Source organism: Carassius auratus, unplaced genomic scaffold (assembly GCF_003368295.1).
Source record: "Carassius auratus strain Wakin unplaced genomic scaffold, ASM336829v1 scaf_tig00217328, whole genome shotgun sequence".
Classification (NCBI taxonomy): Eukaryota; Metazoa; Chordata; class Actinopteri; order Cypriniformes; family Cyprinidae; genus Carassius; species Carassius auratus.
This window is the reverse complement of record NW_020529006.1, coordinates 220,583-232,968: the sequence shown is the minus strand read 5'-3', so window position 1 is coordinate 232,968 and position 12,386 is coordinate 220,583. Positions and strand designations below refer to the sequence as shown.

At 37.2% G+C, this 12,386-nt stretch overlaps 1 protein-coding gene across 3 annotated transcripts in view; it reads left to right on the top strand.

Annotated features, from left to right (window-relative positions):
- The first annotated feature begins 1,448 nt into the window (after positions 1–1,448).
- The window catches only part of gnal (guanine nucleotide binding protein (G protein), alpha activating activity polypeptide, olfactory type), a 194,932-nt gene continuing 183,994 nt past the window's right edge, over positions 1,449–12,386 (top strand). The window contains exons 1-4 of one of the 3 annotated variants that reach the window (XM_026265286.1): positions 1,449–1,931; positions 2,200–2,272; positions 2,834–2,888; positions 3,007–3,126. In XM_026265286.1, coding sequence (XP_026121071.1) covers positions 1,793–1,931; positions 2,200–2,272; positions 2,834–2,888; positions 3,007–3,126 — 387 coding nt within the window. In that variant the 5' untranslated portion in view covers positions 1,449–1,792. Of the gene's footprint in view, positions 1,932–2,199; positions 2,273–2,833; positions 2,889–3,006; positions 3,127–12,386 lie in introns of those variants that run through there. The other 2 variants (XM_026265285.1, XM_026265287.1) reach the window with 2 other exon arrangements.

Genomic DNA, 12,386 nt, shown 5'->3' with positions numbered 1-12,386 from the left:
ATGAATTGTTAAACCATTTATGAGCTAGACAGCGCATCCGCAACAACATTTTCGGAGCCTTTTTTGTAGCGGATGTCAAGATTAAACTCTTGTACAGTGAGAGACCACCTCAAAAGGCGTTGACTTGCATTGGACATGTGCTCAAGAACAATTTACGGGTTATGGTTGGTGTACACTACTATTGGCGCAACACTTGGCGGATGCACTATGCTGAAATCGTCTTCCTCCTCAGTCCCCAGGCATTTGCAGACTTTTATAAAAAGAAGAGGGGATGTCACACAGTGGTAAACATGGTCTTGTTCTAACTTTTTTGAGATGTGTTGATGCCATGAAATTTTAAATCAGCTTATTTTTCCCTTAAAATTATACATTTTCTCAGGTTAAACATTTGATATGTCATCTATGTTGTAGCTATGTTGAGCAGGGCTACCTGCCGGACTTTGTGCCCTTGCTCCCTAATGTCCACCAGGGGGAGACGCATTTTGACTCAGGCTCTTTATTTAGTATTGAGTTTTCATTCTACAAACAAATATTAAAACGTGTCAGTACCCATACTTTGCATTAACTGGTCACTATTCATGACCTTGGAAACCTTTAAGATGAATTTTGCATCTTATTTTCATATATTTTACATTTAAAAATCTTCCCATTGTTCAAGGCATTTTTTATTTCTGTGTATCCTGGTGTGATAAGTATCATCCTCCAAACATTCAGAACATATATCACAGTGTATGTGCTTGCTTTTGAAGCCATTAACAGGCAGTAAAGTTACATTAGTTATAAGAAAGTATTTGCCAACTTGAAAGCTTCAATTCAACATGCTTCATTAATCTTTATATTTGACTAATGCTGCATCAGGAACAATAAGTGGGTAATACTGCCATCAAAAAAGTTTATTTCTATATTTTGAATTGCATGAATAATTCCATTTTACTTACTAGCCTCCTTTTTATTACGACATAGGGCTTACATTTGACCAATATGTAGCTGTTTTTTTTTTTTTTTTTTGAGCTGTGGACAGTGGTTTGACAATGTTATGCAAAGCAAAAACTTAGTTTGCATGACATTCATTATATTTGCATGTAAACACAAAATAACACCCTGGCAGTCAAATTTGTGATGAATAATGTACTCAGGAATAATTTTTTTTTTATTTTTTAATATAAAACATATCAGGTGGAGGCAAGATGTCACATGATTTATATGTTGTAATTTAATTTATTACTATTTTAATTACAATTTCTGTTGGCAAAAATAATGTGATATTTGATCATATAAAAATGGTATAATTATGTTGTATTGTTAAGTAGCTACAGAAGATGATCTGTAACAAACTCACTTATAAATTACGACTTTTTAATGATGAAGTGATTGCATAAGCTTTAAATGCAGTGAGGTAAGTTTAGTGATGATATGAGACGCTGACCTGGGATCAGTAGGTTGAGTGTGGAGTGTCACTTCCTGTTAGTGCAGAGAGAGGCAGTGCTGAGTTAAAGACACCGAAACACAGACACATCACAGCAAAAAATAGCGAGGGAAGAGAGAAGCAGATGATCAGAGTTTCAGTCGCTTCTCTGATTTTTAAATATTGATCATGAATTTGTCGTGAAAATCCGACTGAATCTGTCGCTCGTGTGTGTAAAGGAGGCAAAACGAAACCTTTTTTTTCCTCGTGCCGCACGGATTTCTCGCCCTTTTTTCAGTTCGCTACACTTAAAAATCATCATTACAGGACACATTTTAGATATTATTATTATTTACTGTGTATTTTGGGAGAGAGAGGATTTTGAACATGGGATGTTTGGGTAACAGCAAGACAGAAGATCAGCGCATCGACGAGAAGGCGCAACGAGAGGCGAATAAAAAGATCGAGAAACAGTTACAGAAAGAGAGACAGGCGTACAAAGCCACACACCGCCTTCTCTTATTAGGTAAGACGGGATTGTATAACCAATACATACACACACACACACACATACACATACATATATATGTGTATGTATATATATGTGTGTATGTATGTATGTATGTATGTGTGTGTGTGTGTGTGTGTGTGTGTCAGCAAACTTCGATCAGACATGTGGATAACGTTACATCTTCATCATCATCATCATCATCATGGATAATTTCTCCATGGCCCTGAAATGATCATATTTCAACTATGCACCATTGTATGTCTTTTTTTCTATGCTTTTTAAGGCGCAGGGGAATCCGGGAAGAGCACTATAGTCAAACAGATGCGGATTCTGCACGTCAACGGCTTTAACGCAGAGTGAGTGTGTGTTTATTTAGCGTTATTTACTGACACCGGGCCTTTACTGTGTTTATTATAAAGGATGCTGCATTTATGTTAGAATGTTGACAGATGCCTCTGCGTTGGGTGCGTTTCAATGGCTTGTCGCTAACGTTAAACCTCGTGAGCAGCCTACTTGTACAGTATTTTTGGTTATCATAGGCGTGTGTAGCATTTTGGGCCTTATTTTTGAGTCATCGACGCATGAAAAATTCTTTGAGTCTCAAAGAAGAAACCCCACAACATTTTTGGGATAGGTGTGCAGCATTTTCAGCATCATTTATGAACTGCGTACCCAGACGGCATTTCTGGCGCATGTAGTCTAATGTTTTCTGTTGTTTACCTAGAGAAGTATCCTTTGGCCTTATCTCATGGCAGAAAGAACGGTTAGATAATAAATGGATTGATTCGATCAGACTTTGAGTACTACTATCGTCACATTAGTGAATTATGGATAATTTATTTTTACACTCTTTATTTAGAGATTATTATTTATTCTTTAATGCCACTTGTGTCCTATTTTCTTTCTACTCTGTTCAGAGAAAAGAAGCAAAAAATATTGGATATTCGGAAAAATGTCAAGGACGCAATTGTCGTAAGTCTTTTTTGTAAATTTAAATTGGTTTATCTCTAGGAGTTGTGTTTTGGTGGTTACTGTGATTTAATTTATCCCACATTCAGCTTGCTTTAACACCACTGTTTCCATATTTCAGACGATAGTATCTGCTATGAGCACCTTAACGCCCCCGGTGTCAATTGCCAACCCGTCCAATCAGCCTAGAGCAGAGTACATCAAAAGTATAGCTCCGCTCTCAGATTTTGACTACACAGAGGTAAGACACCACATCTTAATCTGTAACAGCACAAAGCGGAATAGCTAAAAAAAAATCATATAATTGTTGATCATAGAATTGTTGGTTCTTTTGTTGATTAGTAGTTCTGTTTAAGTGTGTCATGGTTGAAGTGGTCCACAAATTTCCTTTTAAATCCTGTTAGTGGTTCAGACACGTACTTCTTAATGTATTCTCTGCAATAGATTCTTACACGTGATTTGTCAATGTCTGCTCATGGCAACTGATTTAGATGTCAGTCTATGTCATAACATTGTGGGTCATTTGTCTGGTATTTGCGAAGATCACATTAACTACGATAGATTAATTAAATATGTTTGTTAAATGTAATTTTTTTTTAATACTATTTGGCCTTTTAAAACTAGTCAAAATATGCATACATTTTATTATTAGGGTTTCAAGCATGCAGTGCTGAAACCATATTGTAATTGTTAGGATTTTATTACATTTTTTAAATTATTACTCCTCTTCTCTAAAACTGATCGTGCAGCCCAAACCGTAAGGCCTAGAGAGCTGAAACTTTGTCAGATCGTAGTAGTAGTATTGCTCGCTACTCTGTTAAAACATAGTCAAAACAAAATTTATTCAGACACATTCAACATTTCACGTTATCACAGTTAATTCTCTATAGTTTAGAAGAGCATAATAAAATATGACAAGAACTCATAGTTAAACTGTGTCAGAACAAATTCATCTTGATAATGTTATATAACTTTGATAGAAAGGTATGTAATAGATTACGATCAACCAAAAATTATTGAGACAGCTATTTCCGCTATTTATAGTATTTCCACAACTTTCAATATTTAGTCAGGCAACACCTTAGCATTAATGACTGTCTGTAGTCTCCTGGGCATGCTGACATACAGGTTCATGCAAACCTGAACTTAAATTTTTTTTTTTTTCCAAACTTGGTCTGAATAATTTTTGGTCCCAAAATTGTATCAGTTTTACTGTTTCCAATGTTTGAAGAATTTTTGTCACAGTTTATTTTGCTATCCTTACTTACATAAATTAGCTAAAGTGTCCTGCACCCAATAGTAAAAAAAATATAAAAAATGATATCTGGTCTCTGAATAATTTTTGGTTTGACTGTATACCCTTTGGTTATTTTCACACTTAATTATGAGTGAAAGTGAAAGTGACATTCAGCCAAGTATGGTGACCCATACTCAGAATTTGTGCTCTGCATTTAACCCATCCGAAATGCACACACACAGAGCAGTGAACACACACACACACACACACTGTGAGCACACACCCGGAGCAGTGGGCAGCCATTTATGCTGCGGCGCCCGGGGAGCAGTTGGGGGTTCGATGCCTTGCTCAAGGGCACCTAAGTCGTGGTATTGAAGGTGGAGAGAGAGCTATGTTTATGCATATTAAAATGTATTTTACAAGTTTTTGTTAATTTCTTTGTAAATTTTTTTGCTCTATGGTTCATCATGTGTAATTTAATAAAATTAGAGCTGCTCCATTGCAGCGAATTAGTACTGTAATTAGGTGCTTTGCTGTAATAATGCAGGGAACCACTTGTTATAAATCTCCTGTGATATTTTTCACACATAGAAGATATTTTTTTTTTATTAATTTTTGTATCTGAAACGTGCAAAACAGCTAAACTTGTGCAACACGTGCATGTTTTTGTACTGGTGTAGAACGAGAGGCACAGTAGTAATGCACTTCCTAGCGCAATGGTCACCAACCTTTTCGAGCCTAAGATCACATCCAAAGTCCAAATGTAAACCAAGATATACCACTTGCAGAAAATTATTAAAAAAGGGTCACAATGTAAGTTTCTACTCAGACATTCTTTTTGCCTGTTAGTCACTAGCAAATTATTTAACTATACAAATAGTATACAAATAGTATATAAATAGTATATAACTATACAAATAGTATATAACTAGTCAAACTGTCAACTATAATTCAACATTTTCAACAGTAATATAACAGCGGTCTTCGGTCATTTCTGACCGGAATATTTTACGTTTTGAAATGTTAAAAATCACAGCTTCATCGGAATGATATTAAATGCGGTGACCTTCATGGCATTTGGGGTGTGAACACACAAAAAAATTGAGGGCATGATTCGAACAGTCTAAGTGGGCGTAAAAAAAATAGTAACACTCATGGTCTTCGGTCAAAAATGACCGTCCATAGGAAATGAATGGGAAATAGACAAAAATACAACAATTCAGAGAATATTTGTGTACACAATCTACAAATCGATCACAAAACTGAAAAAAAGTGCACAGCAGTGAAGGGATAACACTATAAAACATCAAGAGTGTGATATTGACACATCCAATCACACACAGATGCACACACACACACACACACAAACACACACACACACACACACACATACTTACACATAGACACCTATGAACTACTGTGTCTGTAACACAGAGCAAAGTTTTGAGAATGTGAAATCCATTCAATAATTCAGTCATAATGCAGAGAAAATCTAACAGCAGTGAAGGTATGACACTCTAAATAATCACATACACACACACACGCACACACCTATGACCTGCTGTCTGTAAAACAGCGATGAGAAGCAAGCGCTGCCTCTTGGGTTTGTCAGTGCACTTAGAAACTCAGACTTGGTCCTTTGCACCATTCTGAGGATTCTTATTTTTTATTTTTTTGCAGGAGCTCTGTGCCACTGAACAATATGTTCAGGTTTGATTGCAATCATAATGCAAAAACTTTAATGCAAATAATGCATGAAATCATTATTTATAACAGAAGAAATATAAAAAAATATACAAAAAGTACTCTTTAGAATGTATTAATATATATTCAAGTCCACTACTTAATATGAGTAAGCAATTATGTCTAAAAACAATAAGGGAATTCACAAGCCTCTCTATAGATTCCTATACTGGTAATAAGTGATTGCACCATGCACTTACATGTTTTTCTTTCTTTGCTCTGACCAGGTGGCGCTAAAAAATCTTCAAAAAAAATGTATTTGAAAGGCCTAGTCTCTGGTTTAATCTGAAATACAACATTAATTCGAAAATAATTTAGAAAAATTAGAAAAAAAAATTATGTACTATTTTCTATGAGAAAAATTGTTCATAATTATTGCATAAATATGAATTAATACCTTAAAATTTTCTCAAAATACAAAATAAAAAATAAAAAAATATTATTGAATAAAAATATATTCCACTGATTTTACTGGGGGGCAAAAAAGTTACATTTTAGGTGTCCGGTCACTTATGACCGTGAAGACCCTGAGTGTGACTCCCAAATGAGGGCCGCACAAGGGTTAAGTATTTCCACAGGCTTATTACTCGTATATAAACACAATAATCAGTCAATTACAGGCCTAAGACAATAATGTACTGTTTTACTTTGCCTTTAAGAACATATTTCAAACACTTAATACTGAATGTTTAACACTATATTCATTGCATAAATAATCTACATAGACAACCTTAATCTCTAATAACTCTAGTAATGTTCTGTTGTCGGTGTTAAATTTTCATGGGAAACAGTATGCCAAATGTTTATTGAAGTGTAACTCTTGAATGGAATGTGACATCTTCACCAAACTCTTTATGAACTGGTGTATGAACTCAATCTTTGGTCAAATAAAAAAAAGTGCAGGTTTGCCACTTGGTGGTGCAATACACGGCACCATTAACTCCACCATAATGATCTTCTCTCCCCCTGGAGACGACATGATGATGTCAGGCTTTAGAGTTGTGGACAATACTACCTCGGGGAAGTGGAGTTTCCTGCCGAGATCAACCTCCATTTCCCATCCCTGGGCTGACTACAGGAGATTCTGCCTGGCTTGGCTGTGGACGATAGGTCTTTGGCCCTCTTTCACAAAGGCAATGCTGCTCAACAGTGGTCTTTCTTTGGCTAGCTGTTTCTTCCTCCTTTCTTGCTCCAGGATGTCTGCAAGCTCTGCCAACACCTTGTCATGGCACGACCTATATCTCCCCTATGTCAAAGTGGTCTTACAACCTGACAGAATGTGGGCCATTGTTCTTTTCCCACCACACAACCTGCACAGTGGGCCCTCTCTCATCCCCCATTTGTGCAAGTTGACTGGGGTTTGCAAGGTGTCGTAAATTGCTTGGAGTAGAAAAGACATACTGAAGACATACCACCACAGTTCACTCCATGTGATTGCTCTCTTAGGGAGGTTCCACCTCGTCCAGGCGCCTTGGGTTGCGAGCTCGATGGATTTTGCTCTTCTCGCTTCTTCCTCAAGGTTTCAGACTTCATCCAAGATCATGGTTCTTATCTCCCTAGGGGGGGACTTTGACCACTGCTGAAAATATGCTGTTCCTATACCCTGTCTTCCAATGCAAGGATTTCCGATGATATCTTTGGTCATAAGGGAACATTCTGCCTGGTTTATTGCTGTGCTGGCGGCCCACTTGCAGCCAGATTTTGTCCTGACTCCTGCTTCTCTGGTGACAGGGGAAGCTGGAGCTGGTCTGACCTCATGTAGAGCCCCAAGGATGTAAAGCCCAGGGGTATTCCCAACCATCTTCTAAGGTGCTTGTTGAACTTCCTCTCCATTGCTTCTACAGTGGATAGAAGCACCTCACATACTCACATGAGTCTCGGGAGCAGGCCATGTTGGTAGATCCAGCACTTGTGCATCCTGGCACTATCCCCTTCTCCACCGGCTGCCACTTTTTCATGAATTTAGCAGACTGGAATTGTAGTTTGATGTCTCTCAGGTAGCTGGTTATCATACTCTGGATGTTATATGGGATATGTTAGTAGTCCAAAGCGACTTGGATCAAGTTATGGGGAATAGACCCATATGCGTTTGCAAAGTCACTCAAGACAACTGTTAGGCTGCCTTTCTTCTCCTTTGCTTCTTGGATAAGTTGGCTGAGTACCCCTGTATGCTCCAAGTATCCGGAAAACCCTTCGACACCACCCTTCTGGATAGAGGTGTTAATACATGCATTCTGGGTCATGTAAGCACTCATTCTCTTTGCAAGCACGGCAAATAAAATCTTTCCCTCCACGCTTAGTTGGGAAATAGTTCGAAACTGGCTGATCTGTGTGGATCCCTGTTCTTTAGGTACAAAGCACCCTTCCGCCCTTCTCCAGCTTGTTGGAATGGTTCCCTTGGACCAAATTACCTGCATAAGCTTCCATAGCCTTTGGAGGAGCTTGGGGCATTTTTTTGTGTACTTTGTACGGTATACCGCTGGGACCTGGAGCGTGCTTGACTACCTCTTGAACCTCTCTCCATGATGGACACTCTATGCTTAGGGATTTTGTGGGTGGGTCGATGATTTCCATCCAGGGCATCGTCTCTTGTAGGGTCACTGAATGCCTCCTCAACAGACTGCTCCACCACATCTTTGGAACTTTTTAGAGTCCCAGACCTCGCCTCCCCCAGAAGTGATTTGGTGAAGTGGTAAGAATCCTTTATAAACTGGACTCGAGCAGCTTCCTGCTTCTTACGCTTCTTCTTGAACCTCTCAGCTCTTCTTATTCTGATGAGCTGCTTGAATTCCTTCCTCAGGGTTTTGATCTCCTTCCTAAAGTTGTTTGATCTTTCTTTCTCTTCTGTTTTCCTGATTCTCGGGTCTTGCTTTATTCTCTTTCCTTGGCACTGTTCCAAAGCGTTCCTTTGCCACATTATAGGTGAAGGCTGTCAGTAAATCCCACCTTTCTTTCTGATGATCCAGCTTGAACTGCTGCAAGCACTTTGTCCAGATCTTCATCCAACATGGACCACTCCTTCCCTTCACTCATTTTGGGCCACTTGATTCTTTCCTTTTTTGGCTGGGGTTGGCTTTCACTTCACAGGTCTGCCCTGTCATTTTTAATAAGTGTAATTTCTTGCCTTATAAATGGGGTTGGGACCATCAGTTGTGTTGTGTGGATATACAGCTAATAGTCCTACTGAATAGACTGTTAGAATTTGTATTATGGCAAGAAAAAAGCAGCTAAGTACAGGAAAACGAGTGGCTATCATTACTTTAAGAAATGAAGGTCAGTCAGTCCGAAAAATTGGGAAAACTTTGAAAGTGTCCCCAAGTGCAGTCACAATAACCACCAAGCGCTACAAAGAAACTGGCTCACATGCGGACCGCCCCAGGAAAGGAAGACCAAGAGTCACCTCTGCTGTGGAGGAATAAGTTCATCCGAGTCACCAGCCTCAGAAATCGCAGGTTAACAGCAGCTCAGATTAGAGACCAGGTCAATGGCACACGGGGTTCTAGCAGCAGACACATCTCTAGAACAACTGTTAAGAGGAGACTGTGTTGAATCAGGCCTTCATGGTAGAATATCTGCTAGGAAACCACTGCTAAAGAAAGGCAACAAGCAGAAGAGACTTGTTTGGTCTAAAGAACACAAGGAATGGACATTAGACCAGTGGAAATCTGTGCTTTGGTCTGATGAGTCCAAATTTGAGATCTTTGGTTCCAACCACCGTGTCTTTGTGCGACGCAGAAAAGGTGAACGGATGGACTCTACATGCCTGGTTCTGGCCACCACAGCGTCTTGCAGCGGCATGCTATTCCATCCGGTTTGCGTTTAGTTGGACCATCATTTATTTTTCAACAGGACAATGACTCTTTGAATGAGAAGGTGTGTCCAAACTTTTGGTCTGTACTGTATGTATGATGTTAAAGGTGCAAAAACGTTTTTCAATAAAGTAACACAAGCTATTTTGTTTTCCCATTTATTGAGTCTCTTGTCCCCATATTGGGAGAAATCAGAACTACAGAGGCATTGTGTGCACTGTGTGAACATGATGTAGTTGTAGACTAAATATGATTGTGCATGAATTCATCCTACTTGCAAAAAACAGATTTAGTATTCGTCAAAATTTATTAAAACCGTGAAATGCAAATTCAGAATATGACTTAAACCTGCAATAATTAAATATGTTAAATAACACAAATGTATCTAATCCCATTTTATTAACTAATGTCTTTGCTGCTGACCTTTGATGATCCAGTTCAACTATACTAATAAGCAAAAATGACTTTAGATAAACTAACAATTGTGCTTCATTGTTGTTGTTTTTTATTGCTGAAGAGTGTTGAACCTAGGCATGGACCAGTATGAGATTTTGACTGTATGATAACCTTAAGCAAAAATACCACGGTTTCACAGAATTTGTCACAGCTCTAAAATGTGTTATTTTTAAATGAATGGGTAAAAAAAAAAGCAAAATCCTCTGGACACAATATATTTTGTTTTTGAGCAACATACTATTAGAAACAGAATTAGTTTATTTTAACTAAACATTTTTTTAAACTCGCACATTTCAGTGTTTACGAATAGACTAAATGATACAGGACAAATTTAATCTTGACAAAACTATGTATTATTTTAAAGATCTATGGAAAGCTTATAAAGACTGTATTTGCTACATTTGTGTAAGCAGTACACATAAAAAAAACATGAACAATGGAAACGCTGTACATGGGTCAAAGACGAAAAAGAGTTTAAGCATAAAAAAAAGTGTAATACTGCTTTAAACTGTTGTAGTTGCAAATGCAAAAAGTTTTCTGTTTTATTTAATTGCAATTTTGTTTTTGTTTTTCTGAGCAAAAAATAAATATCATACATTTACCCTGATTAACAGAAGACACCCAGTAAAATGTCATTCAGTGTAACAATCTTGTCAGGCATATTTACAAAAATAAATAAATTAATGACATATTAAAAGACTAATTACTTTCACCCCAAATTCTAATGAGTTGTAATTTGACATTTTTAACATTTGCCACTATCCTAGGTTTTGCCTATTTGTCAGTAAGAATTTTGGACCCACTTTATATTAAGTGGCCTTAACTACTATGTACTTACATTTTATTTAATAATTTAGTACAATGTACTTATTGTGTACATACATGTTTTTACATTGTACTTATTTTTTTTTAAAAAACTACATGTAATTACATCTGTATTTAATTTCTGTAATTGCATTTATAAATACACTGTTGACCCATACTTTACACCTTAACCCACCCTTAAACTTACCCATACCTCCAACCCTCTCCCTAACCTTACCCCTATCCCACCTCAATAGCAGCAAAAGTGTTTTACAATACAATATGAACACAATAAGTACATTGTACTTATTTTTTTATGTAAGTACATAGTAGTTAAGGCCACCTAATATAAAGTGGGACCAGAATTTTTTACTAATTTAAAACGCAATAAAATTTAGTATGCCCCATTATTCTTTTAGATATTTTAATATGTACACGTAAGAATAAGCATGTTGTTTGAATTTTTGCATAAATATTGTGTTACACTGAATGACAGTGTAACATTATTTCAACCAAATTTTGACATTTTATTCTCCAAAAACTTATTTGAAACATTAAAAGTAGACATTTTACTTAAATGTGCTTTCTATGGACACAAAATCACTTTTGTACATTTCTTTTGATGCGAACATCTTAACGTCTTTGACCCACATACCAGATCCATCGTAATAATGAGTCATAAACACATCCACAGCTGTGATTCCCGGTTTAGTTAAGAGGTAAGGGTCCACTGAACGACATCTCATGGAGCACGTTTAGTCCAACGAAGCAATAACATTGTAATATGGATCATAATTGCTTTGTTTACGTTTCAGTTCTTCACGGACACAATTGTATGTGTCCATTATGGAATAACTCATACTCGTGCTTATTGATCTTGATAATGTTATATAGTTTGTCAAGAATAAATTTGTACCATTTCATTTTTTATGAACACTGACACGTGTGAATTGAGGGGTGTTAAGGATGCCTACGTCAGGATGCAGGCTAACAGGTTAATAATAACCCAATTTAAAGCAAAAACAGAATTTTCTGACAAACTTTGTGAAATTATACTACAAACCTGAATGAAACAAACAGCAGAAGCTCTGAATGAGATGCATATTCACTTTCTGACTGCAGGAGGCTCCTCTGGAGCACCAGATACAGACCAGATACAATGTTTCCTTGGTTGCGGCTGTAAACAAAGCTGCACTGAAACACTGCTTTAATATGAACTAAACAGAGACGAGATGAAAAGAAAATACCCCGTAAACTTTTCAGAAAACAGTCAGTTCCCCTCCGAAACCCTATAGATTGTGTATCATGAACCGTGAGTGATCTGCCTGCTACAGTATTTTTCTCTGTGCATCCGTCTTCAGCATCTCTGGGCTGTGTTAACAGGTATTAACAGACTTCATATTTTTACATAAATTACATTTTGGAAAATTATTGGATTGCAACAGAGTCTGT